General features: G+C 48.6%; 1 protein-coding gene and 1 long non-coding RNA gene across 2 annotated transcripts in view; both read left to right on the forward strand.

The window, feature by feature from the left end:
• LASP1 (LIM and SH3 protein 1) overlaps positions 1–18,366 on the forward strand; it is a 39,801-nt gene extending 21,435 nt beyond the window's left edge. Inside the window, exons 4-7 of the mRNA XM_081162650.1 lie at positions 1,768–1,875; positions 12,379–12,529; positions 12,902–13,008; positions 15,346–18,366. Of these exons, the coding sequence (XP_081018776.1) occupies positions 1,768–1,875; positions 12,379–12,529; positions 12,902–13,008; positions 15,346–15,519 (540 nt within the window). The 3' untranslated portion in view covers positions 15,520–18,366. The remainder of the gene's footprint in view (positions 1–1,767; positions 1,876–12,378; positions 12,530–12,901; positions 13,009–15,345) is intronic.
• A 2,716-nt stretch (positions 18,367–21,082) lies between these two features.
• Positions 21,083–22,851, forward strand: LOC308546616. The gene is made up of 2 exons (XR_013997364.1): positions 21,083–21,425; positions 22,012–22,851. It is a non-coding gene; the product is annotated as an uncharacterized lncRNA (long non-coding RNA).
• Positions 22,852–25,534: the final 2,683 nt, after the last annotated feature.

Genomic DNA, 25,534 nt, shown 5'->3' on the forward strand with positions numbered 1-25,534 from the left:
TGGCCTCTTCTCAGAGGGTTTCCCCTCCTCACCCCAACACCGAGTCACCATGCCAGCACAGGCTTCCTGGATGGGCTGAGGCTGGGCAGTTCTGGGCCCATGGAGTGGGTTGGTACCTTTATCCACTGTGTTAACTTCTGTATGATGGGAACTAGCATGTCCAGGCCTTTGTTTTCAGTCTGGATCAAAACAAAGGAATTTCTGCCCTGGCCGGTGTGGCTCAGTGATTAGAGTGTTGGCCCGCACACCGAAGGGTCTTGGGTTCGATTCCCGGTCAATGGCACATACCTGGGTTGCACGCGTGATCCCTGACCCTGGTAGGGGTGTGTACGGGAGTCAGCCAATCGATGTGTCTCTCTCACGTCAGTGTTTATCTCTCTCTCTCTTCCCCTTCCCCTTCCTTCTCCCATCCTGTCTTCCACTCTTTCTAAAAATCAATGGAAAAACTATCCTCAGGTGAGGATTAACTAAAGAAAAAAACCCAAAAAACAAAGAAGTTTCTGGAACCTTTTAGGAGGAAGCCCATGGATGGATGAGCTGGGACTCTAGGGGACAAATAAGGACTCCTGACCCCTGGAGGGTGTGCAGAGGAACTGACAGGTGTGGCCATGGCTGCAAACGTGTGTGTTGTCGGTTGGGTCATAGTGCGTGCAGCTCCGCACTGTGGCCAGATGATTCCATGCCTGGGAGCTGCCTGGGCTTGTCATCCCAAGGTCCTAGGCCTCATGTCCTGGGCTGACCTGCTTCCAGGACAGTGCAGCCCCTATGGAGGAAATCCAGGCAGCTGATGGGGTTTGGAACAGCTGGCTGCCGAGGTGCACAGTGAAGTCTCTGGTAGCCAAGAACAGTTCTCTGCCCCGTGGGCATTTTCAGCCTCCATTCTGTTCTTTAAACGCCCCCGGCGGGGGACAGAATAATCCTCATTTCAATTCCTTGAGAGTTTGGGAAGTCCTTTCTGCTGTCTGACTTGAGTCCCTCTATTCAAGGACCCATGGAATTCTCAGAAGAGGAGGGCAGTGGTGGGATGGTAGGGGTCTTCCCCAGAGCTTGGGACCCTGTTCTGAAGTGCTGTCTGTCCCCCACCAATTTCCTCCTCCCCTGTTGACCTCAGAGGCTGGCCTGGCAGGCTCCAGGAAGCCGCCACGGCCTGTTCAAGGCTCTTGAGTCTTCCGAGTGGCTGTCTCCCCGCCCTCCTTTCTGGGCACCAACTTTGTCCCTTGACACAGCCCTTACTTAGCTGGTCACTTAACTCCCTTGGGCTCTGAGAGGGTAGGGCCACATCCTGGCTAGGGAGAGGACTGGGGTGCCGACTTTGGAGTCTGGAAAGAGCCTTCTTCCTCTAGCTTTCTGGCAGGATGGGCTGGCAATGAAGGGTCAGGAGTCCTGCAGATGAGGCTTTGCGTCTTGGTGGCTCTGGACATTTGCTGCTAAGCTGAGTGACCTTGAGCAAGGGACTATGTGTCTCTGTGGCTCAGTTTCCTTATTTGGAGCTAATAATAGTATAGGGTAAGATTTAAATGAGATAGTTCATGTAAAGCGCTTGGCACTCAGAATGCACTGAATACGTTTTAATGGGTTATCGTTATTTAATACTTTTTGGTTAAGGCTTCTGCTTTGAGTTGGGGGGGTGGGTGTGGATGTCCCTACAGGGGGAGTTCTGGTCAGGATCTCTCTCTGGCTGGTTGCAGCCTCCGAGGTGGCCACAGGCTGGGGCCCTTTCTGCTCTCCTGGCCTGACTCTAGCGCTTCTCCCGTCCGGGTCCTCCAGGTGCGCTACAAGGAGGAGTTTGAGAAGAACAAGGGCAAGGGCTTCAGCGTGGTGGCAGACACACCGGAACTCCAGAGAATCAAGAAGACCCAGGACCAGATCAGTAACGTAAGCTCCCCTCCCCTGTGGCACCCCACTGACCACTCGCTGCCCTTCCTCGCTGCCCCCTCCCTGCCAGGCTGGCGGATGGGAATGAGCCCCCCCCACCCCCCACCCGCCTGGCTGGCGGCTGCTTGAGCAGAGGGAAGGGAAGGGTTTGGGGTTCCCAGATACCTTTTCTCTGTGTACCCCAGACTCTCCCTATGCCACCGTCTGCCCACATAGCTTTTTTGCCATTAAAGGACTGTAGTTGAGGGGAGGTGCAGGGAGGACCTGTGTGCTCAATCATTCCCCACTCTCTTTGGAGTTTTGTGGGTTTTTTCCTGGCTATGGTGGGTGTTAGGGTCCAGACTGGCTGTTTTGTCTGAGCCCAAAGGTCAGAACTTCAAAACTGGGTGGCAGGGATGGGGAGGGGCCAGCCTCCTTCTTGTCTGCCTTTGGGTGCTGACATTGCAGTCATTTCCGCCCTCCCTCAGCTTCCTCCCCCACCTTGCCTTGTTCCTTCCTGTGTAAAAACCCCAGCCGGAGTTGCCTGCTGGCCCTGCACCCCCGGGCCTGGGCCCTCCTAAGCCCAGGATGGTCAGCAATATTGTCTGTGGCAAGGCTGGGTTTGGAGAGTGGGCGGTAGGTCACCAGGCCCCCTGGGACCTGTGGCCAGGGAGCAGGCCTCAGTTTCCTGCTTGGCTGAGCCATAGACCTGCAGCCTGTGTGGCTTTGCGCTTGTGGGGGTGGGACGCTGCCATGAACCACAGCACCCAATACGGGCTGCAGACCTGTGCACGGGGTGTTGGGGCACAGAGCTGCAGGAAGTGCCCAGTTAGCTCGCCCAGGAGATCCTACAAATGAAGGACTGGGCAAGCAGCTGTCTACATTCTGGAACGGGAAGGGGTTGGCCCTTTGCCCAGTGTCACTCTGGGCTGAGGGACACTAGAGATAGAGGCTGTAGAGGGTCTGGGTTTCAGGTGGCCCAACCAGCATCTACCCTTGGACTCCCCATCCCACTACTTGGCTCCCCATCCCTCTACCCGGCCCCCTTGTCAGGACACTCTTAGAGGTTGGCTGGACTCCAGCAGTGGCTCAGATGGCTTTCAGAAGCCGGAGCCCAAGCCTGGAGGAACAGCCATGCCCAAGACTGGCTTTTAAACTTTGACTGCAACCTATCATATGAAATACATTTCACACCGTGACACCGCTCACCCCCACCCCCAGACAGGCCTGCTTATTTATTTAGAGAGAAAACTCTAAATACTTACTACTGGAGGGCATTCAAATACTTTCTATTTTATTTTGTAAAGATGCTGGTTGCAGACTTCACTGAATGGGTTTCACAACTAGGTAGTTGACCTGCAGTTTGAAATTCGAGGCTTGGGGAAATGGAAGGCTTCCCTTGGGCTAGGAGAGTGGGGCCTCGCAGGGCTCTAACCCCACGCCCTCCCTCCAAAACGACTGTCTCAGTTGCTTCTTTACAAGTCAGGGCCCGGCCAAAGGTAAAGCAGAGGGAAGGAGGGTCTGAATCTTAGAATCTTAGAGCTCACCAGGGGAAAGCTGGAGGGAAGGGGAATAATGGGGATAATCCGAATGGCTCACAAGGCTGGATTCTTGACTCTCAGCCTCTTTGGCTTTTGATTGTGAAGACTCGTGTCTTTTATCACTGATGCTTGCTTCCTGTCTCTAACCCTAATCCCCAAATGCCTTCACTCATTGCTTCCAGCCCGTGGGTTTGAGCCAGGGTATATGTGTGTAGGGGGGTAGGTTAGCAAGCCCAGACACTTCTGCCTCCCTTTCTGGAAGGCTTCCAGAATACTCCACACCCTGACTATGGCACCTGTTCTTCTCTCCCCCGCTCACCAGTTATTGGAGGTGTTAGTCTGAGAAGTCCTGCTAACTGAACTCACTGTGGCCTAGACATTCACACCTAAGGAGATAACCATCTTATCATTAACCACAGGGCTGCAGCTAGCGATTGTCCTCTGCTCTGAGGCAGTGGAGATGAGTTGAACCTGACCTGGTTCTGCTTTTGCAGCTTTAGCTGGGACCTGTGAACTGAGACCACAAAGCTGGAAGACTTGGTTTTAGTGAACGCAATTAGAATCTGTCAAATGTGGGCCTCCCACCAGCTGTACTAGAATCACTGGGGAAGGTTTATTGAAAATGCAGGCTCCCAGGCCTCCTCCCTGGGCTGCCTGAATCAATGTCTCTGTGAGTGGGACCAGGAACCAGCACTTTAAACACATTCCTTGGGTGACTTTGGTGCTCACTGAAGTTTGAAAACCATCACCTAAGAGTCTGAAAAAGCTTTAACAAGTCCTAAATCAGAGAGTGCCAGGCCTGGCTGCCTCCCACAACTCCAGGGGAACTTAAACTGTGCTTAGAGCCATTGTTAACTTGTCCCACATCCAGAAGAGTTTTGGGAAAGATGGTGTTTAGAGCCACATCTTTTGTTTTGAATCCAAAATAGTGTTTCTATATATAGCCTGTCCCTCAGTTGTCAGGTCAGCACCCAATGACTCCTAGCTGTTTCCAGAGGTCCGACCATCTTGCAAAGAGATGACTTGCCTCCCCGGAGTAATATGCTGCAGACTAGAGGGTTTACCAGTGAGAGCATTTTAAAAACAAGTGTCTGGTCTCCCCAGGTGGTGTTTAAATGCTTTGGATGTGTGTGGTCTGTCATCGTCCTGCTGAGAGGCGAGGTGGGAAGAGCCAGTGAGAGCAGAAACCCAGCTTCTACCATTCAAGGGCTGGGCAGGCCTTGCTGAGCCTCGGTTTCCTCATCTGTAAAAATGGGGACCGTAGGCCCTACCTTAAAATGTGGTTGCAAGGAAAATGCTAAGCACTTGGCGTTTGATAAATATTGTCCATTATTACAACTTTAAAGGCAGACCTATTTGCTTTCTACATTGTGGCTAAGGAACATGAAGTAAGGTTTGGCTGAAAAGTTGGGTCATTGTCTAGTATGGAGAATGTGTGGGAAAATTTGAGGCAAGACACTAGTAAGTTATACATCTGGTGAGTGATTGTGTCTTCATTAAAGGTATCTAAAGGGTTGAGAGACCAGGGCTGCATGCTATGGAATGAAATTTTTCCTTTCAGAGTCCTGGCCTTTGGTCATGAACTCTAATGGCTACATGGATGGGAAACTGTAATTGCTGAGGCCCCTTTCGGGGAGCCACTGCCTTCAGGTAGAGAAGCTATGCTTTTTATTTACCTACATATTTTCTTACGTATTGATTTTCTGTATCCAATTTTATGTCTTTTAACTTTATCTTTTTCTTTGAAATATAACATACAGTGAATTCCTCTGTGTGTACTCACCATGCAAGTCAAGAAACAGAACATTACTATACCTCTGTAAAATAGAGTTTTCAAGGTGTTAAAAAACATCTCTCATGTAGTGAGCACGTTTCATATGTTTAACTTATTTATGAGGAACCAACTGGAGGATATGACAGGCAGAGGAGATGCCTAGTCAGTGAAAGAAAGTGCTGGATACAATTAGATACAGAACTGGTTGGTGTCCTACAGGACCATAAAACCATAAACTCCAGAGAGATCCTTGTTACAGGCAGAAATGCTTTACATTTCTATAAGACAAATAATTATTTAGCAGCTTCTATTCCTTAGGTTAGCTTCAGTCTTTAGAGTCTGCACCTAATCAGTAGTAAATAGTGAAGTCAAACAAAATTCCAGCCCCAGAGTGAAATGGCCTGGAGACAGGCTTGTTGGATGACCCTGTAGTTTAATTTTTCAAAGTGAGTGCTATCCTTTTTAATTTTAATATGTAACTATTTCTAAACACTATAGTTTTGTTTTAACTGATTTTGTATATATATAGCATGTACTCTTGTATCTCACTTCCTTTGGGCAACATTGGGTTTAAAGATTCTTTTACATGTTTGTGTGTAGCTATAGTTGATTCATTTTTATAATTGTATAGTATTTCATTTTAGGCTTATACCACATTTTGTTGATTCTGGTGTTGAGGGACATTTGGGTAGTTTCCATATGCTGTGAACATCCTCATGCAAGATTTTCCCCGGCCCTCCCAGCATGCCCGCTTGCCCTTGCCCAGCATCTCCCCTTGCCCTCTCCCATGCCCCCGGCCCTCTCCTAGCAACAACTTGGCGCTCTCCCAGCAAGCTCCTCGGCCTCCTCCCCAAATAAAATAAATAAATAATAAATCAGTAAATAAAAACATCCACATTCATATTTCCCAGTGTTCGTGTGGAGTGGGATGGCTGGGTCTTAGAGGGTGCTTTCCTTCAGCCTTACCAGATAATAAACTATTTTCCAAGCAGCGGTGCTGATTACTCTCAGCAGTGACGGGAGTTCCCATTGATCTACATTCTTAGACTTGTTCCTCTTAACCATTTTTGATTGTGTGTAGTGGTATCTCATTGTGGTTTTAACTCGAATTTCTCTGATTACTAATGAGATTGAGCACCGATTTCCTTTTTTTTTTTTTTTAAACGTATCTTTATTGATTTCAAAGAGAGGGAAGGAAGAGGGAGAGAGAGAGAGAGAGAAACATCAATGATGAGAGAGTCATTGATCAGCTGCCTAGCCCGCAACCCGGGCATGTGCCCTGACCGGGAATCGAACCCTGATCGCCTGGATCCTAGGTCGACTCTCAACCACTGAGCCACGCCCGGCTGGGCCGATTTCCATTTTTTAAAAAAAAGTATCTTTATTGATTTCAGAGAGAGAGGAAGGGAGAGGGAGAGAGATAGAAGCATCAGTGAAGAGAGAGTCATGGATCCGCTGCCTCCTGCATTCCCCCGCTGGGGATCGAGCCCACAGCCCTGGCATGTGCCCTGACCGGGAATCAAACCTCAGTCTCCCGGATCGTAGGTCGATGCTCAACCACTGAGCCATGCCGGCCGGGCTCCATTGTTTTTAAGAATAAAATGTTGGCCCTAGCCCTTTTGGCTCAGTGGTCAGAGCATGGCCTGCGGACTGAGGGGGTCCCGGGTTCGATTCCGGCCAAGGGCATGTATGTCAGTTGCTGGCTCGATCCCTGGTCCTGGTTGGCGTGCAAGCGGGAGTCGAGCACTGACGTGCCTCTCTCACATCGATGTTCCTCTCTCCCTCTCTTTCTCTCTCTCCCCTTTCCACTCTCTCTGAAAAGCAGTGGAAAAAAATCTCCTCCTCGAGTGAAGATTAAAAAGAAAAAAACAACAACAAAATATTGTTAGTCTAATAGGGAGCTGTGTTAGTGGTGATTGAGAACTAAGGATCTGATGTTAAAACTGGATTCTGACTTACCCACCTTTTAACCATCTCTTGAGCCTTGGTTTCCTCATCTGTAAATTGAGGATGATACTATACATTTTTCTTGGATTGGCTGAGAAAAGGAAATGAGTAAAGTGTATAAGGGAACAAACTAGGCCCTCAACAAATGGGGGGATGTTATAAAAATAGACCCTGGCTGGTGAGTCAATTGTTCCATTCAAAGCCTGATGTCCCCTTGTTAGCCATGATGTAGAATCATGTGAGTGCAACGTGTGGAGTCAGACTTTTGGTTTTCACCACAATTAGGAGAGCAGGGGGGCTCAGAAAAAAGAGAACTTCAATGATCAGAGAAAGTGTATTTTCTTTAGTTTTTGAATGGACCCTCAACTAGTCATCTTGCTGTCCTGGCTAGCAGGGGCCTGGATGAGTGGACAGGGTCCTTAGGTTTGGGCCCCTCAACCCACGTTCATTTGGATGTCATGGGCACAGTTAGAGCGTGGTGTCCTTCCACCGGGGCCCAGGACAGTTCTTAAGCTGGGCCTCTGCTGACATTTCTGGACTTAAGGTGACTTCCATTTGGGGCTCTTAGAAGATCAGAACTTTGCTGAGCTTGGAGCAGGGATCAGTCAGGCCCTCGGAGTCTGGAAAATGTTTCTTTCCCTTTTGCATGTGCTAACACCCTTTAATGTGCCTATTTGCTTCTCAAATCATTAGGTGGGTCAGCAGAGTAATAACATAGTTTCCTCATTTGCTTGGGAGGGGAGGGAGAGGAAGTTGAGAGCACTGGACATTTTATCCAGGTGGGCCAGGCAGCAGGGAGCTGCAGCCTCCCCCTTCTCAGTCTGTGGCCTTCTCTGCGCTGCCCCTCTGGAGTTTACATGCCTGGTGTCCCCTTCTCTCAAAGTTTGGGTGACCTTATGGTTATTGTCCCTTTTGAGAGTGAGAGGGGTTCTATTCGTATTTATTCGAGAGCAGGAGACATGAACCAGGACGAGGGGCAGACCTGGGCATGTGGTCACCCTGATCCACACCCATCCTCGGGAAGGGCCTGTCCAGCTGTGACTTTGTCCTTATGTCAGCAGCCTCAGGTCTTACTGAATAATGAAAGCTCTGCCTCGGGAAGTCGTTTAACTTCTGAGCCTCAATTTCCCCTTCTGTAAAGTGGGAATTAAGGTGTGCCTGTCGGACTCACTCGGTAGTTGTGAGGGCCAAAGGCGAAGGGGAATAATGCAAGCAGCTTCATGAACTTCATGTGATGAGCTGAGCAAATGTGAAGGGAATTAGTAATAATAATAACAGGTGGTACCTGCAAGGGGCCGGGGGAGTTCTTTCACGTTCAGGCTGCCACTACACCATCCACCTGGTCAGCTGGTCCTAATTGGACAAATATTTTTGTCCACGTATAGTGGCTTTTTAAGGAGCAAGACTGAGTCCACCAGCCACTTGTGAAGCATACACATCCGTACTTGCTTTCAGCTCTAGAGTTTCATTAGGTTCCTAGAGCTGGTCAAGAGCCTTAGGATCACCTGGAAGCAGATGGCACCATGATGTTGTTTACAGATGGGGAAACTGAGGCCCAGAGGGGAAGGGACTCTCCCAGGGTCACATGAATAAGCAAAAGGCTCATGATCTTTCAGGGATGAGGCATGAGAGGGACGCTGCAGCCTGTGATAAAGGACTGAGTCTGTAGGATATGGGTAGGGGATAGCACCAGGCCTTGGCTCAGACAAGGAGCTGGGACCAGACATACACTCTTTCTCAGGGCTCTCTGTTACCCTTCCACTAATGCAGATAGTCACACCCAGAGAAGGGGGCTGTCGCCCAGCATCAGGGATACCTGTCCCCCCAGCCCACCTCCTGGCACCTTCAAGGCCCATGCAAGCTTCTGTCTGCCTCTACATATGCACTTTCCCTCCCCTGGTCACCAGCTCCTGGTCCGGCCTCTTTTTTTTTTTTTTTAATATTTCTTTATTGATTTCAGAGAGAGGAAGGGAGAGAGAGAGATAGAAACATCAGTGATGAGAGAGTCATCATTGATTGGCTGCCTCCTGCATGTCGTCGACTGGGGTTTGAGCCCGCAACCCGGGCATGTGCCCTGACCGGGAATCGAACCGCAGTCTCCTGGATCCTAGGTCGATGCTCAACCATTGAGCCACGCTGGCCGGGCAGGCCTCTTTTCATTAACAGAAAGTAAACAAGAGAAGCTGACCTTTCCCACTCTCAGGACAAAAGTAGGAAGGGCAGTTGCCTTGTGAGCCTCGAGGCCTCAAGAGAGGTGGCCCCTCTTCTCGTCCCCCTTCATCCCTTGATGGGGATCACTGAGGAGGTGGGGCCGGGGTAGACTCATCCTTTGCCCTTGTCTTAGGAATGTGAGAGCAGGGCACGGGCCCTGTGTCTGAGAACTTCACCCCTGGTATGCTTCTGAGAGAGAATTGGATGATCTGATGGGTTTTCAGTCTGGCCAGGGCTGGCTCCCCCCCTCAGAAATAGGCTCAGCCTACTCCTTGGGTGTGGGTTTCTGCTTGGGCATGAAGGGAAAGGATAGGAATAGGAGGAGGCGGGTCGTGACCCAGTCACCTAGGTGGGACACTCTCTGCCTTCAGACTGGACCCGACCTGGGCTTTGCTGCTGCCAGCCGGTCCTCCTTGCCCAGGCTGCCGTGAGGAACCATCATTTGAGCCAGCAGAGGGATGGGGTGTGCCCCGTGGGCCACACCCACAGACCTTTAGCCCAGGTACTGTGTAAGCCCCGCCTGGCCAGGTGTTAACTCCTGTCCTGTGGGAGTGGATGGCCAGGGGGGCTTCCCTGGGCTGGACAGCTCGTTAGGCCTTGGCCATGAGTTCCAGGACGCAGGATCGATGATTCCTTCTCCATGACACAGGGCAGGCTTTGCCTCCCTCCTTGCCCATTCCTTCTCCCTCACCCCATTTTCCACTGGGAGAATCACAGGGCAGGATTCTGGTGAACAGCAGGTGAGAGCCAGCTTCCAGTCAAACGGTCTGGGGGAGAATTCAGGGCCTGGGCCTGCCTAGACAGGACCGGTTTTTCTGTGTCCTGCTTTCTGAGTTTCCTATGAGGGTGAGGGGGAGCTAGTCTGTTTCTCTCTGTCCCACTTCCTCCCCCATGCCCAAGCCAGCCCAGCACTCCTGGGAGTGGGCCTTAGCACCTTCCCTTGGTTGCTCTCCTCCCCACCAGTTTCCCCTCTGAAAAGCTAATAGACCCAGGGGTCTACAAGATGGGGTGTGAGCAACGTGCTGCTGAGAGTGCAGGGAGAAAACCTGAGAACTCCTGGCTCTAGTTCTTTCTCATCTCATACCTTTTTTTTTTTAATTCATATTTTTGTGTGTAACTTTTACAATATACTTTCCATATTTATAAAGTGATACTTGTGTGTAATTTATAAAATAGATGTAATTTGGGAGGATTGTGCTAAAGTGTTTTACATGCTGCAGTCCAAGTATTTGGGCAAGCAGAGGTCAGCAAACTTTTTCTGTAAAGGGCCATCGAGTAAACACTTTGGGCTTTGTGGGCCGTTTGGCTTCTATCCAGCTACTCAGCTCTGCAGGGAGAGCGTGAGAGCAGCGATAGATAATAGGGAAACGAATGGGTGTGGCTGTGTTCCAATAAAACTTCATTTCTGGACACTGAAATTTGAATGTCATAGAAAATTCATGACATAGAAATATTATTCCTCTTGGACTTCCCCACCCCCCAACATTAAAAAAAAAGAAGTAATTATTCTTAGCTCATGGGACCTTGGACCAACCAGTTTGCCAACCTCTGCTCTAGATCACTAGTTCTCAAACTTCAGCCTGCTTCAGACTCACCTGGAGGGTTTTTTCTGTTGTTGTTTTTTGTTGTTGTTAATCCTCACCAGAGGGTATTTTTCCATTGATTTTTCTGGAGAAAATGGGAAGGAGGGAGGGAGGGGGTAGGGAGAGAGAGAGAAAGAGAGAAACATCAATGTGAGGGACACATTGATTGGTTGCCTCCCACACTCACCCCGACTGGGGCTGGGGATTGAACCTGCAACCCAGATACATGCCCTTGACTGAGAATCAAACCCAAGACCCTTGGTGTGCAGGCCGATGCTCTAACCACTGAGGTACCGGCCAGGGCATCACCTGGTGAGCTTTTAAAAATGTGTAGTCCAGAACCCCAGCCCTGATTTTGTAGATTCTGTAGAAGGCCCTGGAACCTGCATTCTAACAACAGCTCAGGTGGGTTGGAAGCAGATCGCCTGAAGAGCAGATTTTAAGAAACGCAGCTCTGGAAGGTCTCCAGGGTCTTGGTCTGTTCAGTTCAGCCAGCTCTTGCTAACTGCTGGGGCATGTGACTTCTCCAGGCCTCTTTTTGCCCATTTTTGGAATCCAACCAGAGGAGGAATCCATCTCCAAGAGAACATTGGCCTGACACTTCGTGTCCCCAAAAGCTGGGGTCCTCAGCAGAGCATTCTTGGGCTCTGGCCTCCACCACTCATGCCTGCAAGAGGCAGAATCACCTACTAATGAAAAACACAGGCTCTGGAATTTGCTTGCTCTTAGGCACCTCACTTTGCTACTCAATTCCTTAGGTTCCTTCTTGATTGTTAAAGGGGGAACTGTAGCCCAGCCAGTGTGGCTCAATGGTTGAGCATAGACCTATGATCCAGGCAATTGAGGTTTGATTCCCGGTCAGGGCACGTGCCCAGGTTTCGGGCTTGATCCCCAGCAGGGGGTGTGCGGGAGGCAGCTGATCAATGACTCTCTCTCATCATTGATGTTTCCATCTCCCGCTCCCTCTCACTTCCTCTCTGAAATAAATTAAAACATATTTTTAAAAAGGGGGAGGGGACTGTAATATATCCCCTTGTAGGTGCTGACAGCTCAAATGAGTCATGATTTGGAATACCTAGAACAGTGCCTGGCACCTAGTAGGTGCTCAATAAACGTTGCTACTATTGCTGCTCTTGACCAGGGTGGAAGCAGGGCGGCCCCCAGCCCCTGCCACAGGCACCATTCCCATTTGTCTAGTGCTTTAGTTTACATGGCCCTTTTCCATCGTTATCTCTTTGCATCCTCCAGCTACACCTGGGTTAGACACTGATGTCCCATTGGAAACAGACCCGGCAAGGTTATGTAGCTTGTCCAAGGGCACACAGCTGGTGCACCCCCACGAGAACCTGGCTCTCTCTGCCTGGAGTCCTTGGGGAGCCTTTCGCACCCCAGGATCTTGAATGACAACAGGACAGAGCTTAGGTTGGTTTTCTGTGGGTCCTTTACTCAGTGCTTTCTGCCCCTGCAGATAAAATACCACGAGGAGTTTGAGAAGAGCCGCATGGGCCCCAGCGGGGGGGAGGGCATGGAGCCTGAGCGCCGAGATTCCCAGGACAGCAGCAGCTACCGGAGACCCCAGGAGCAGCAGCAGCCTCACCATATCCCGACCGGCGCCCCAGGTGAGCATGCAGCCTGTGGGGGTAGAGGACCTGAGGCCAGGCCAGCTACAGGATGGGGAGAAGCCTCATGTACACGCACACATGTGCACGCACGCACACATACACACCGTCAGGTCCCACCCCCACCAAGGGCCCTGGGGAGGGCCTGTGCTGGGCCCCAGCGTGTTGCGGGGAGAGATACAGCCCCTGCTGTAGAACACGCAACCCCTGGAAGTGTGCACACACTCACATCACCTTTGAGAAGTGGGGGTTGAGTGGGACGGTGGGAGGTGGAAACACATGATACAGGCTTTGGGGAGGAAAGGAGGAGCCCCTGGGAGGGACTGGGTTTCTCAAGACAGTTTTTGAGTCCTGTCTCCTCCCATCTTCCAGTTTACCAGCAGCCTCAGCAGCAGCAGCAGGTGGCCCCATCCTATGGTGGCTACAAGGAGCCTGCAGCCCCAGTCTCCATACAGCGCAGCGCCCCAGGCGGGGGCGGGGTGAGTAGCCCTGGCCCAAGTGGAGAGGTGGAAGGTTGAAGGTTGTAGTTGTGAGGCCTGGGGCAGCCAGAGATGGATGGGCCTAGGGAAGGACCTAAGTCATAGATTCTTCTTAGAAATCCTGCCCAGCAGGTCTGGCTTTCCCTACCTTTTGACCCCAGTTTCTATGTCTGCAGGTGATAGGGATCTCAGCCTCTAGAGCACAGAGGAAGTGTGGGATAGTGGGCAGAGCCCTGGGCCTGGATTGGGGCCCTGTGCTCCAGCTAGACCCCTCGCCTAGGTTTTCTTACTCCAGCTACCTGGAAGCACACGAAGCACCTTTCTGTTTGGGGCCACCCAGACCTGGGCCCTGCTCTCCACCCTTCATGAGGGTGACCCCCCTCCCCCATGTTCTTCAGATCTCAGCTTGCTCCTGCCTCTGAGAGGCCCTCCCAAACCATCTCATGTCAAGTGGGTCTCCCCTGACATTTTTACCTTAAAATGGTTCTCTGTTTATTGACTTCTATCTGGTCCTCCACTGGACTTGAAGCTCTGTGCAGGCAGGGCATTGTCCCTTTGGTTCACTTGCTTTGAGCTGGGCACAGAGCGGTCACTTGTCAACTTTGCTGAATGAGTGAACGAGCAAAGTGGGAAGTAAGGTGTTCTTACCGGTCCTTAGAGTTGAAGTTCCTAGTCTGTAAGTCCTGCTACTCACAGGTGTGGCTGAGCCACCCTTGTTGATCTCCTGGTTGAGCTCAGCTCCTCTGTTCTGGGTGCCTAGAAATTCAGAGTAGCTCCTGTAGGAGCAGGAGGACAATACTTAGAGAAATAAAGTAGCTAGTCCTTCACGTACTAAGCGTGTCCTGGATAGGAAGGACGTGGCCCTGAATAAAAGACCACTTCCTTGCCCTCGGAGCTTTCATTTCAGTCTGAGGAAAGCAATAAGTATATACAATGAAAGGCCAGATAGTGGCACATGCTATGAAGAAAGACAGCAGGGTAAGGGGAGAGAGAGCAACAAAGTCCCCAATAAAGTGAAGAAGTGAGTGGTGCAGAAGTCCGGCAAGTTCAAAGGCCCTGAAGCAGGAATATGCTAAGGAAGTTCAAGGACCAGCAGGAAGGCTAAGGGGACTAGAGAGGGGAAGAGGGTAGGAGATGAGGTTAGATTATGCAGGGACTTACAGGCCACAGGAAGGCCTTTGTGACTGGTGAGCTATGCAGAGTGAGGGATTTGACCTGTGTTTTTTAAAGATTGCTCTAGCCACTGTGTTGAGAAGAGGCAGTAGAAAGTTGGTGGAAACGGGGATGAGTTAGAAGGCTGTTGCAGAATGCAGGTACAGATGGTAGCTACTCAGCCCAAAAGATACAGGTAGAGTTGGTAGAGATGTGAGGGCTGGGACCTCTCATCCCATAGACTTGGGGGCTAATGGAGTAGATTTCTTTTGCTTGGGGAGAAATTTTGAAATTTAGTGCTAAAGAGGCTGGGGGACCTTTGAGGATTTAAAGCCAGGTGGTAACACGATCAAGTTTGCATTTTGGAAAGTTCTCCTGAAATCACAATGGATGAACAGTTGGAGGGGACAGACCAGAAATTGGAAACAGGTCTGAGCAGGGGTCCTGGCAGTGGGGTGGAGCAGTGCATAGGGGAGGTTCCTGAGGGGCACCCAGTCCTGGACCCATCGGCACTTGGGCCCCACTGCCAGCCCCCTGGTGATCCTAGGGCCTGGCCTAGGGGACCACAAAGGCTGAGCTGACCCACAAAGATAAGTCAATGTCAAGGGCAGTAAAGTCAGAATACGTTAGAATCTTGCCCACCTCCAAGACCACAGTTGGATTTCATGTGCTTTTACCAGACATTTCCTAGAGCTTAAGTATAAAAATTTGGTTGAAGTTGCAAGGTGGAAATCTCTGTGTCACCTGGAGATTTTGCTCTCAAGAATGGGCCTTTGTCCTGAGCTTGGGAATGAAGCCAGACTTAACACAGGTTCAAAAGAAGAAGAAAGACTGGTGCTTATAATAATACAGATAATAGTGTACAGGGCATATCACACTTTGAAACATTAACTGGCATCGTGTCCATGGGACCTTACTGTACTCCTATTGTGAGAGGTGGAGCAGGGCTATTGAAACCTCAGTCCCCGTCTTGTGCCTGCCTCTTAGTAGATGCCAAATACATTGGCTGCTCTCAGAAAGTGAGACACAGAGGTTAGAAAATTCAAGGCAGAGCCCAGCCCTTCCCTGTCTCCCAGCTCCCGGCTCACTGCTCCCCAGGCCCTGCTCCAGGGCCCCTACAGTTAGGGAGGCGGGCTGGGGCCCCAGGGGGCTGGGCCCTGGGCTGACTGTGCGCCACCCCCGCAGAAGCGGTACCGCGCTGTCTACGACTACAGCGCCGCCGACGAGGATGAGGTCTCCTTCCAGGATGGGGACACCATCGTCAACGTGCAGCAGATCGACGATGGCTGGATGTACGGGACCGTGGAGCGCACCGGTGACACGGGGATGCTGCCGGCCAACTACGTGGAGGCCATCTGAGCCCGCTGGGCCCCGCCCCGCCCCATCCTTCAGTGCATTCCACGGCATCGCATCCATCCTGGGCGTGACCTGTCCACCCTTCAGTGTCTCTGTGTTTTTAAATCTGCGACAGCTTGTTTCTTCCCACCCTCCAGCTTCTTCTGCGAACTGAAGCCTTGTTCTGCCACTTTCGCGGGCTCCTTCCTCTGGCAGGTTTTCCCCTTGACCAACGTCCTGGTTTTCTCTCTGGATGGAACAGGTGTGGACTTTTCTGGGGGGGTCCGAGGCCCGTGGGGCTGGCCTGGAATGGGAGGCCCATCGGCGCCCAAGCCTCTGCCTTCTCTCTTTTATGGCCTCCTCAGATACTCCCGCCCACCTCCTCACACCCAAACATTCCAGGGCTGGGGTGACCCCAGACCCCCAGGACTCCCAGGACTCCCAGGGGAGGGGTTCCATACATTCCCGGGAGTGGGACCCCACCTCCCTGGCCCCTGGGATGGACACGGGTGGGGGACTGCCACTGTGTAGGCACTAGTGAGAGGGCTTTGTTCTCAAAGATGGGGCTGCTGGCCCTCTGGTCCCCTCACCCCCCTCTCCCCTTCTCAAAAGACAACGGAGGAGGGTGAAAGTCCCGCTTTGGGGTTCATTCCTCCTCCCCACATGTGTCCTCCTCACACTGTGATTTTCTCTCCTGCCCACACAGACCCGGTGTGGGCTAGGAGCTCCCCAGGAAGCCCGGCTTGGGTGAAGTTCTGGCCTTTCTTACTTTTAGGGACAGCTGCAGGAAGGAAGGGAACAGGGTGTTCTCTCCCGTAGCCTGTTTTTTCCTTCACTCCTACCCCCAACCTCCAGGGACCCTGGCTCGCCTCCTTGGCTGGAAGCCGAGGTCCTGAAAGGTGGGGCAAGAAAGCCTCAGGCCTCTTGGCCTTGGAGGCCCAGCCCCTGCGATCTGGGCTGGGGGGGCCACTCCTCCCTACTCCTCCTGGGAAGATGCCCTCCCCTCCCCGCCCCCCCCAAGTGCACCAGAACTGTGCAAAGCCACAGGACCCTGTATCTCCAGGACTTAGCGTGTGGGGGAAGGAGTGTGTGTGTCTGTAGGTGTGTGAGTGTGTGAGCGTGAGAGCGAGCGAAGGGGCAGGGTGTGGCCTGCAGAAGTCTCTGGGCTTGTGTGAAGGTGCACAGAACTGTTTTCCCCTGATATTTTCCTCAAAACCCACAGTGAGGGAGGAGGGTTGGCCCTGCGGGGGAGAAGGTCCTTATGTTTTCTTTGGAATGAAAATTCCTCCTGTCCCCAAGTGGAAGAAGCCTATCTACCCCTCTTGCAGTGTGCTGGGCAGAAGGGGATGATTGAAGATTGGTGGGGGCTGATATTGCCTCCTGGGGTGCGGTACGGGGAAGGCTTCATGCCTCCAGGCTTATTCTCTCCCCCCATCTCTGTCCTGCACTGCCGAGCAGGGGCCAGAGGACCCCGTGTTACCCACACTGTGGGTGCCTTACTCTGGGGGCCCTCCCCCCCAGGCCCCTCCCTTACCTAAAGCCCCCTTGAGGTGTTAGGAGAGGGTCCCAGGGCTACAAAACTGGAAGCACAGACTCCGGGATGAGGAAGGGAAAGATGGTGCTATCTCCAAGTCCCTTCTGTCCCTCGCTGGTGGCTGTGACAACCCTTGCCTGGTGTTACTCATCTCTGGGCTTTCTCCCTGAGTCCGCTCAGGCCCATAGCTGACATCTTCGCATCCTTGTACCCTGCGGTGGTGGCTGCAGGCATAACAAGTCCTCTCTGCCTGTGAGTAAAGTTGGGAATATTTACCCCAAATCAGAGCTGAGGAAATGACTGTTGGGGGCTGGAGCCCCCGCCTGACCAGCCCCTTCCCTGCTTGGCCCCAGCCAGGTGAGGGCAGATGGAGGGCCTCGTACTGGGCGATTTGGGGGATGAGGGAGCAGTATTAGAAACCTGGGGAGAGGTGCTTGTCTGTTCCATTTCCTCTTGATCTCAAAGCACAACATGGATTCTGGGACCAAAGGTCAGAGACCCATCCTGTTGGAGGACCTGCGTTTGGGAGGGTGGTGAGAGGGGAGGAGGGCCTGGGGGAGCAAGAAATAGCTTTTTTACTCAGCTTAATTTTCCTTCCAAAACAAGGCAGGCCAGCCACCGGAATCTTGCTGCCCGGCCCTCTGCTCCTCCCATCCTAAAAATAGGGGACCATTTTTTATACAACCCAGAGAGAGGAGGGACTTTCCTACTGGTGCTGAGGGACCCAGGGGCTGCTGGGAGTCCTTGTTCTTTCCAGAACCATCCATCCATAGAAGAGCACAGAATCTGAAGGCTGGGTTGGGGCCTTGGTCTTCTCTTAAAATTCACAGAGGTCTTTTAGCCAATATCCCAGGAAAGAACATATATCAAAGCCCGAATGTGAAAATAACGTTAGTGGACCAATAATAAAATACAAGAAGTTCAATGGTTAGAAAAGTGAATTCTCTCAACACTGCTTCCTGTTTTCTTCCTCATGTCCTTCTAGGGAAAACTACTTTATTGCTTAATTTCTGCCTTTTTCCCCCTTCACATTTGCACTTTGGGCCTTTTTTTTTTTCTTAATAGCTGGAAAAAAATACCACCTCACAGACCTGTATTTAAAAAGAAACAGAAATGACTATGTGAAATTTGCCTGTCCAAACATTTCATCCGTGTGTGTGTGTGAAACCATCATTCATCTTTTTATACGGGGTGGTTGTCTCTTCTTGGTCTGTTTGGTCCCCTCCCTTGTGGGCTTGTGCTTGGGATCAAATCCTTCTGGCCTGTTATGATTCTGAACGTTTGACTCCGACCACAAGTGAATCTTTCTGGTGACTCAAATAAAAGTCTAATTTTTACCTGTGGACTTAGTTTTCTCTCTGGCTCTGACATGCTGCTGTATGTGTGTGTTCCATCTGTTTGGGGGCATTGGCCTGGCACCCTCCTGGGAGTCCTGCCATTCTTCAGGGAGAGAGACCAGTTTGGAAGCTGTCAGCCTAGAGTGGCAATTTGCCTTGGCACCTACTTCCTCCGTGTTGAGAACTCCCCACCAGTCTGCTCCTGGTTACATCCCCCTGCCCAGCTTGGTGACACTGCCAGAAACTTCCAAGTTCCCATATTCTCTTACTGTGTGACTTGCGTCACTATGCACCTGTCTCCCCACTAGCCAGTGTACTCGCAGGGCGAGTGATGGGTCTAATTCACCTTGAACCCCCGGTGCTCGCCCAAGGCCAGGCACAGAGCTGCTCAACAAATATTTGTTGAATTAATGAATGAGCTCCGCTGGCGGGCAGCTTTAGCTCTGCCTGCACATCGTAGGCACATACTTGAGGAATGAAATGACGGAGGGACTAGGACAGTGTGCCGTGGGATAGGACAGGGATGAAGCCATCTGTTAGGTGATCTGACAACCCAAAACAGTATTCACGATGCCTTACAAATGGTCTTTGACACACACATTTTTAAAAAAGTCATTAGCCCTGTGAGAGAAGTAACTACCGTGATGTCCATCTTACAGATGGGGTTCGCTAACGCCCAGAAAGGCAGTGGTTTGGTGGAAGTCACAGCTGGACCGGAGGTCTTAGGACCCCGGGTATGATGCCCACAGCCTCATGTTACCTTGCTAGGGTGGACTGTACCCAGCCCTTTGCAGGTCTCCTTATATCTCCTGTGCTCTGACCAGAAGACCAGGTGGCCTCTCTCCTGTGGGGCTGGGGAGGGGGCAGGGGTAGAGAAGGAATCCAGGCCCTCCCGCCCTGGCTCAGTGCCACCTGTTAGCCTCATGCCCAGCTGTTTGGTGGAGAGGGGCGGTTCCCACTTGGGGCTCAGAATTCAGGCTTTCTCTAGCTTCAGGATGACAGCAGGGTGGAAAGGAAAGGGCTCCCCGGAACTGGGCCTGGACGGAGCTTTCCTAATGAAGGGAATGATGGTCATCAGCATGCCAGGCTGAGTCAGCAGGGCTGAGCGGTGCGGGAGTGTCAGAGGCGCCCGAGGCATAATTAAAGATAATATTGACACCTGCTTCTCTGGAGGCGGCTGCCTACTATTTTCCCACTAGAAGGGAATGAGTTGGCAAATCTTGCCTCCTGTGGGCCTGGCCCCTTTTGTCTGAGAGCTGCAGCCCCCTCTCCCCAGGAAGCTTCATTCACCTGAGCAATTTGAGGGAGCAGCCAGCCTGCTTGGGCGGGAATCAGTGCTCTGCTGATGGGAGGAGTTTCTAGACTCCCTTCTAGAAGCGGTTTAAGTTCCTGAGACCTAGCAAGAGGAGGGGGGATACTAACGCTTCACCCCCAGGCCCTTCAAAAGAATTATTTGGGGGTGGAGCCATGGACACTAGGCCTCAGAGATGTCACAGGAACTTTTTAAAATATACATATATTTTTAAATATGTCTTTATTGATTTCAGAGAGAGGAAGCGAGAGGGAGAGAGAGAGAAACATCAGTGATGAGAGTCATTGATAGGCTGCCTCCTGCACGCCCCCTGCTGGGGATAGAGCCTGAAACCAGGGCATGTGCCTGGACCAGGAGCTGAACCTTGATCTCCTGGATCCTAGGTCAATGCTCAACTGCTTGGCCACCCCGGCCAGGCAGGAAATTTTTAAAATTTAATAGGAGATAATAAAGACATAAAAAGGCATAAAAGTAACACAGTACATAACTGAGTACCCACTACCCAGCTTAAAAAAGTAAAACATCAATTTTTTCCTTTCCTTTGCCACTCGAATTTGCATTTCTAGACACTTACTGCGAAGGGATGGGCCTGAGGAGTCCTCAGTGCCCTCTCTGGGTGTAACACCCCGTGTTCTCTGAAGATGATACAAAAGAGAATGAGAATGTGGGTAATGTCCACAAAGAGGCAAGGAATAGAGAAGGGGGAGGGACCGCTGGTGCTTATGCTGGGCACAGAGTGAGCTGAGCCAAATGCCTCACAGCCTGAGCAGTGCAGGTGGGGCCGAGAGGCATCTCAGACTAAGGCAGGCCAGTCTGGGCGAGAGCACCATACAGACTCCGGAGCGTGCAAGCTTAGTTTTGAATCTTGGTCTCTGCCATTTCCAGTGAGCCACTGGGCAAGTTCCTGACCATCTCCGAGCCTCGCCTATAAAAGACCTGTAGGGAGGTTGAGTTTCCACCATGTGTGCAATATCTAGCATAGTCTAGAAAGTGTTAGCTCCATCCCAAAGATGCCAGCTGAGACTCGCATGAGACCTTTGTCTCTGTCCCTCCATGAAGGGACCTTCGCAACTTGCCAATGGCCCACCCAACTCCCAAGCATTCCTTTTCTGAGAGAATTTGCTGGGGTTGTGTGAGAAGACAAGGAGGAAGAAAGGCAGTGAGGAGGATTCGTTCCTAAGGGATCTGGATAGAGATCAGATCTCCTCCGGCCATATCAAGCAGACTCCTCTTAGATACAAAGGGGTGGGATTGGGTTCCTGGGGAGAAATCGAGCCTCTTCAGTCCTGCTTGGTCTCAACCCAGCGGTTCCTTGGTTACCCGCTCCGGGGCCTCCTGATTGGTCGGCTGGGGGTGGGGAGGGGTGGGGTAAAGTGGCTGCTCCTGGAGCTGCAGCATCCCCGAGTCTCTGGCCCTGGAAAGGGGAGGGGAGAACGAGGGCTGAGCAGTGGAGGGAGGAGGGAGCCATTTCTCTCCACTGACGGCAACCTCCGTGCTCACAGCTCACATTTCCCCGGAATCCAGAGCCGCCTGGGCCAAGGCCTCCATAATGCTGGATATTTTCATCCTGATGTTCTTTGCCATCATAGGCCTGGTCATTCTCTCCTACATTATCTACCTGCTCTAGCGGCCTGCGGCGGCGGCGGGAGCTCGCGGAGGACAGCTCAGGGGCAAGGATGACGCTGACTGGCCCAGCACCCTGCTTGCTGACGCACCGGTGGATTTTTGCTTCTGGTCATTATTCCGGGTATTGATTCAAAAACAAAATGAAAAGCGATCTTGTTTTTTTTTTTGTTTTTCCTCAGATGCATTGATGTAGCATTTCTCAGACCACTCTGAAAAGAGTAAGAAATGCCAACTTCTTTCTTTGCAACCTAATTTAAAATACGATTTTTAAAAAAATGAAAAACGAAACCCACAATGTGAAGGATTTTTAGGTAGAATGAGCTGGGAGTGGTGTGCATGGTGGGAGGGACTATAATTTCGTAGTTTTTTCTTCAAGTTGCCCAAACTCCAAGTTGTCCATTCTTTCCCGGTAATTAAAGGTAAAAACACATCATTATGTGCCAGCAGAGTGGTTTACAATTATGCTTGCATAATTGCATTAATTAATGACTCATTCTCACTTGAGGATGAGCTAGGAAATGAAATTCACTTAGGAGTGGGGTTTTGGGGGGAAAGATATGCATTCTTTTCCAACTGTGGGGTTTGGCAGAAAGGAGAGAGGAATTCCTATTGCTTTTCTTAGTTCCCAGAGACTAAGACCAGCACTAGGAACGGAAACCTTTGCTGCCGTTCCCATCTGAGCCGTGTTGTTTCTGGGTTTCCCACAGTTCCTGGTCACCAGTCCAGCAAGAGGCCCCTTATCAACACAGCTGTCCTGTCACCCAACAGACCTCTTCCAGAGCCTTCCGGATATGGTTAACCCCTGTCCAGCAAGGCGCTTTTGGAGCTCAGAGGCTGAGGCACTCCGCGGGGACATCAGGAACTCGTGGGCATGGCTGGCAGGTGTGCGCGCGTTTGAGCTATAAATTGAGAAAGAACACAGAGAGCTGAAATGTAGACTCCTTCAAATGATCATGGAGGAATTCTCAAAATTCATTCTGATAGGATAGTCTTTCCTTACGTCTTCCCTTTTCCTCCCATGAAGGTGTTCCTTTGTAAGTCCAAGAGCACATGTGTCTCTACCTTGTCCCTTTATCACTCTGTCATTATAGATTGCACAGTCTGGGGTTGTGTGGTTTCCCTTGTTTTTAGTCTCTAGCCAGAAGGAACTTGTCATTCGAGTTTTTAAGATTTAGTTTCCCCACTCCCTACCCTTGTGCTCCAGCTTCTCATGTAAAGAGGGAAACGGTTATATGGTCTTCATTCTTTGTGCTTGGCTGAGTCATAAATTATTGAAACAAGATGGCTATACTTGTTATTTGGAGAAAATCTCTCTCTTACTCCAAAAAATAAATGTTTTTTAAATTGTTAAATGTTCCTTTTCTGGGGGAAAAACCCAAAACCTTTCAACATATTTTCTGTCCAATTAAGGTTAAAGAAACCATATATTTTGAGGTCCAGAGAATACTTGGGCCCCAAATCTGTGGTATCTATTCCTTTGCAAAATCCAACATAATTGTTCTACATTTGATTTTCTAGCTTAAAATAAACAAGAAAGATGAACTTAATAGTTTTTATTCATAGCATTGTGTTAAACTTCCATGTTTTAAAGAGAAATAAAATTGAGGCAGTATAATATAATGCCACAATTAAAATGAAAAACTTGCATTTTAGAATTCTGGCTAAGAAAAAACACTGTTCTAGAAGCTTTATCTTGGCAACAAATTATGTGACCTTCAATAAGTCATTGAACCTTTCAGGGCTTCATTTTATTCTGACAAATGAAAGGGATGGACTAGAAAATTGTCAATGTCCTTTTCCATTTTAAAATTCTACAATTCTAGGATGCATTATCTTTAGAAACTACATCTTTGAGAACAGAAATCCCATGAAAAAAACTCTTCATAGTTATCAGTAGTCTACTTTTCTGCCATTTTATGACGCAAACTCAACTGCAGAACTCTTTTTTGGCACATTGTGATGAGAAAAATGGCTGTTTTTTTTACTCCAAACATGTATCAGTGATACTTTGCCTAAGCTATTTAGGGAATATTAATGAGTACAGTACTACCTGGTGGTAGGTAGCAAAAAGAGGTAATCTGACGGGTAACTAATGCAAAAAGCATGGCTCTAAACATTAATACATTCAAGGATGATCTTCAGTTATCTGTGGCGTCCTTGACATGACAGAAAGATTACCCATATTTTCAGTTACTTGTGAAATAATTACATTTTGGAAGAAATTTTGAGTTTGTGCTTATATCCATTCTATATAATATGCCAGTTTATAACAGCATTTTACAGTGTTCATCATTTTGATAATTTTTTTTAACTTCACATTTAAACTTTTTGTATGTTAAAACTCTGGAAAACATTAATTATATTCTGTAATAAGGTTCTGCATAAATTTTACAAATCTGCATCATAGGGCACTCATGTCCTATGAAATGGGGATTATACTTGGCCGACATCAATGTAGTAAAAACATTTCTAAATAATTATAGATTACTTAGAAAAAAATTAATGTCGCATAATGCTAAGAATCATTACACTAAGACCTGTTTTCTTGATTAAAAATAAGGGGTTTGTATGAAAGAGTGACGTATTTTATGTCAGAAGAAAGAGGATATATATTTTGGGAAACAGTTAAATAATGGAAATCAAAATGTTACTAAGTTAGAATCACCTAAGACTCATTGCTCTGGGTATATGGAACCAAATCCAAACTTTCTGAGTTTGAAACTTAGCATGACATAATTTGTTAGCTTTCAGAAAATTTGTTTGCCTTTAAAATGTTTAAGATTAGCACTATTCAAACTTCAAAATCCCTTACATGTATCATTTAATTTAAATTACTCAAAAAATAATGGGAATTTCCCTTAATAAAGTACTAAAGAATAGTTGAATTGGAAAATTGTCTTTGTACATTACATGTTTTGCCTTTATCAACCATCAAATGTTTGTTAAGCCTAGAATGGCCTCTTCTAAGTTAGTTTTGCTCCTGTCTATTGCAAAGTCATATATATAGGGGGAAACAGAAAAAGTCATTGACATAACTTCCTATAAACTCAAACATACTAAGGAAGACATATTTAGAAATAGTTAACTTTTTTGTTCTTAGAAAAACACTGTAAGATCTTGTAGTCATGGGAAATTGCAGGTAATACACAATACTTAATTACATGTTTTGTTTTTTGAAACTGGTATTAAACTATAATAATTGTAACATATCTACTTTAGCAGCAAGTGAAATATTAATTGGTTGGGAATTTGGTTATCTGAATTAGATAGCAGAATAGTATAGAATACTGTTCTACTTACAGATATTATATAATTTATGAGTTGTTGCTAGTAAATGAAATTATTTAATTAATTTATATACTATAATATTAAGCATAAATATACATATACATAAATATATAGCTAATTGCAACATTATTTTATGTTAAGACATTTTATACTTTGATCATGGTAGAGCTATAATTAACAGCTTAAATAAAAATAAGTTTCTCCACAAGAAATAATTTAAATGAATTATACATTCAATGACTTGCATAATGACAAACTCTGGACAAGTTAGAAATGTTTCTAATTTTAATTTTATTTTATTAATATAAATAACAAATTAAATAAAAATTAGCAAATATTAAATATTTAAGTATCAAAGACATTTTACCATAAATATAATACTTTAAAATAACAATACATATTTTTCAGTTTTGTGCACCTTGAAGAAAGCAGTGATCTTAGAATACCTACAAGTATATATATATTTTAATTTAAAAGGCTTTTAAGAGTTATACTAAGGTTGCTGTTTTTTTAGTTTTTTTATAAGTCTCTAGTTACTTGAAAAATTTTCTGGAATTATATTTGCTTTCTTGATAAAAAAAAAAAAAAGTATTCTTAGTCCTTTGGCACTTTTTTTTAACCTAGAGAAGACTGTCCAATACAACTATCTTTGAGGTCATCTTTCCTATTCTAGTGATATCTCAATAAACCAAAGAGCCTATGTCCACAGCCTGATTTCTTACAGGTTTCACAGCTACCTGCTAGTGGAATTTTGGTAAAGAACTTATATTGCTAGTAAGGTATCCAATAACATAAAAGGCTTTTGTAGCAGCTTTGTGTTTTTACCCTTCACAATATTTACTGACATAAAAATCTGTAATCATGTAATTCAGTACTATAAGATGGTTCCTCCAGTTGTACCTTCTGCTGGGCACTTCACACTTGCTCTAATCTCCAAAGGTG

Source organism: Miniopterus schreibersii (assembly GCF_964146895.1).
Source record: "Miniopterus schreibersii genome assembly, chromosome: 16".
In the NCBI taxonomy this organism is placed as follows: Eukaryota; Metazoa; Chordata; class Mammalia; order Chiroptera; family Miniopteridae; genus Miniopterus; species Miniopterus schreibersii.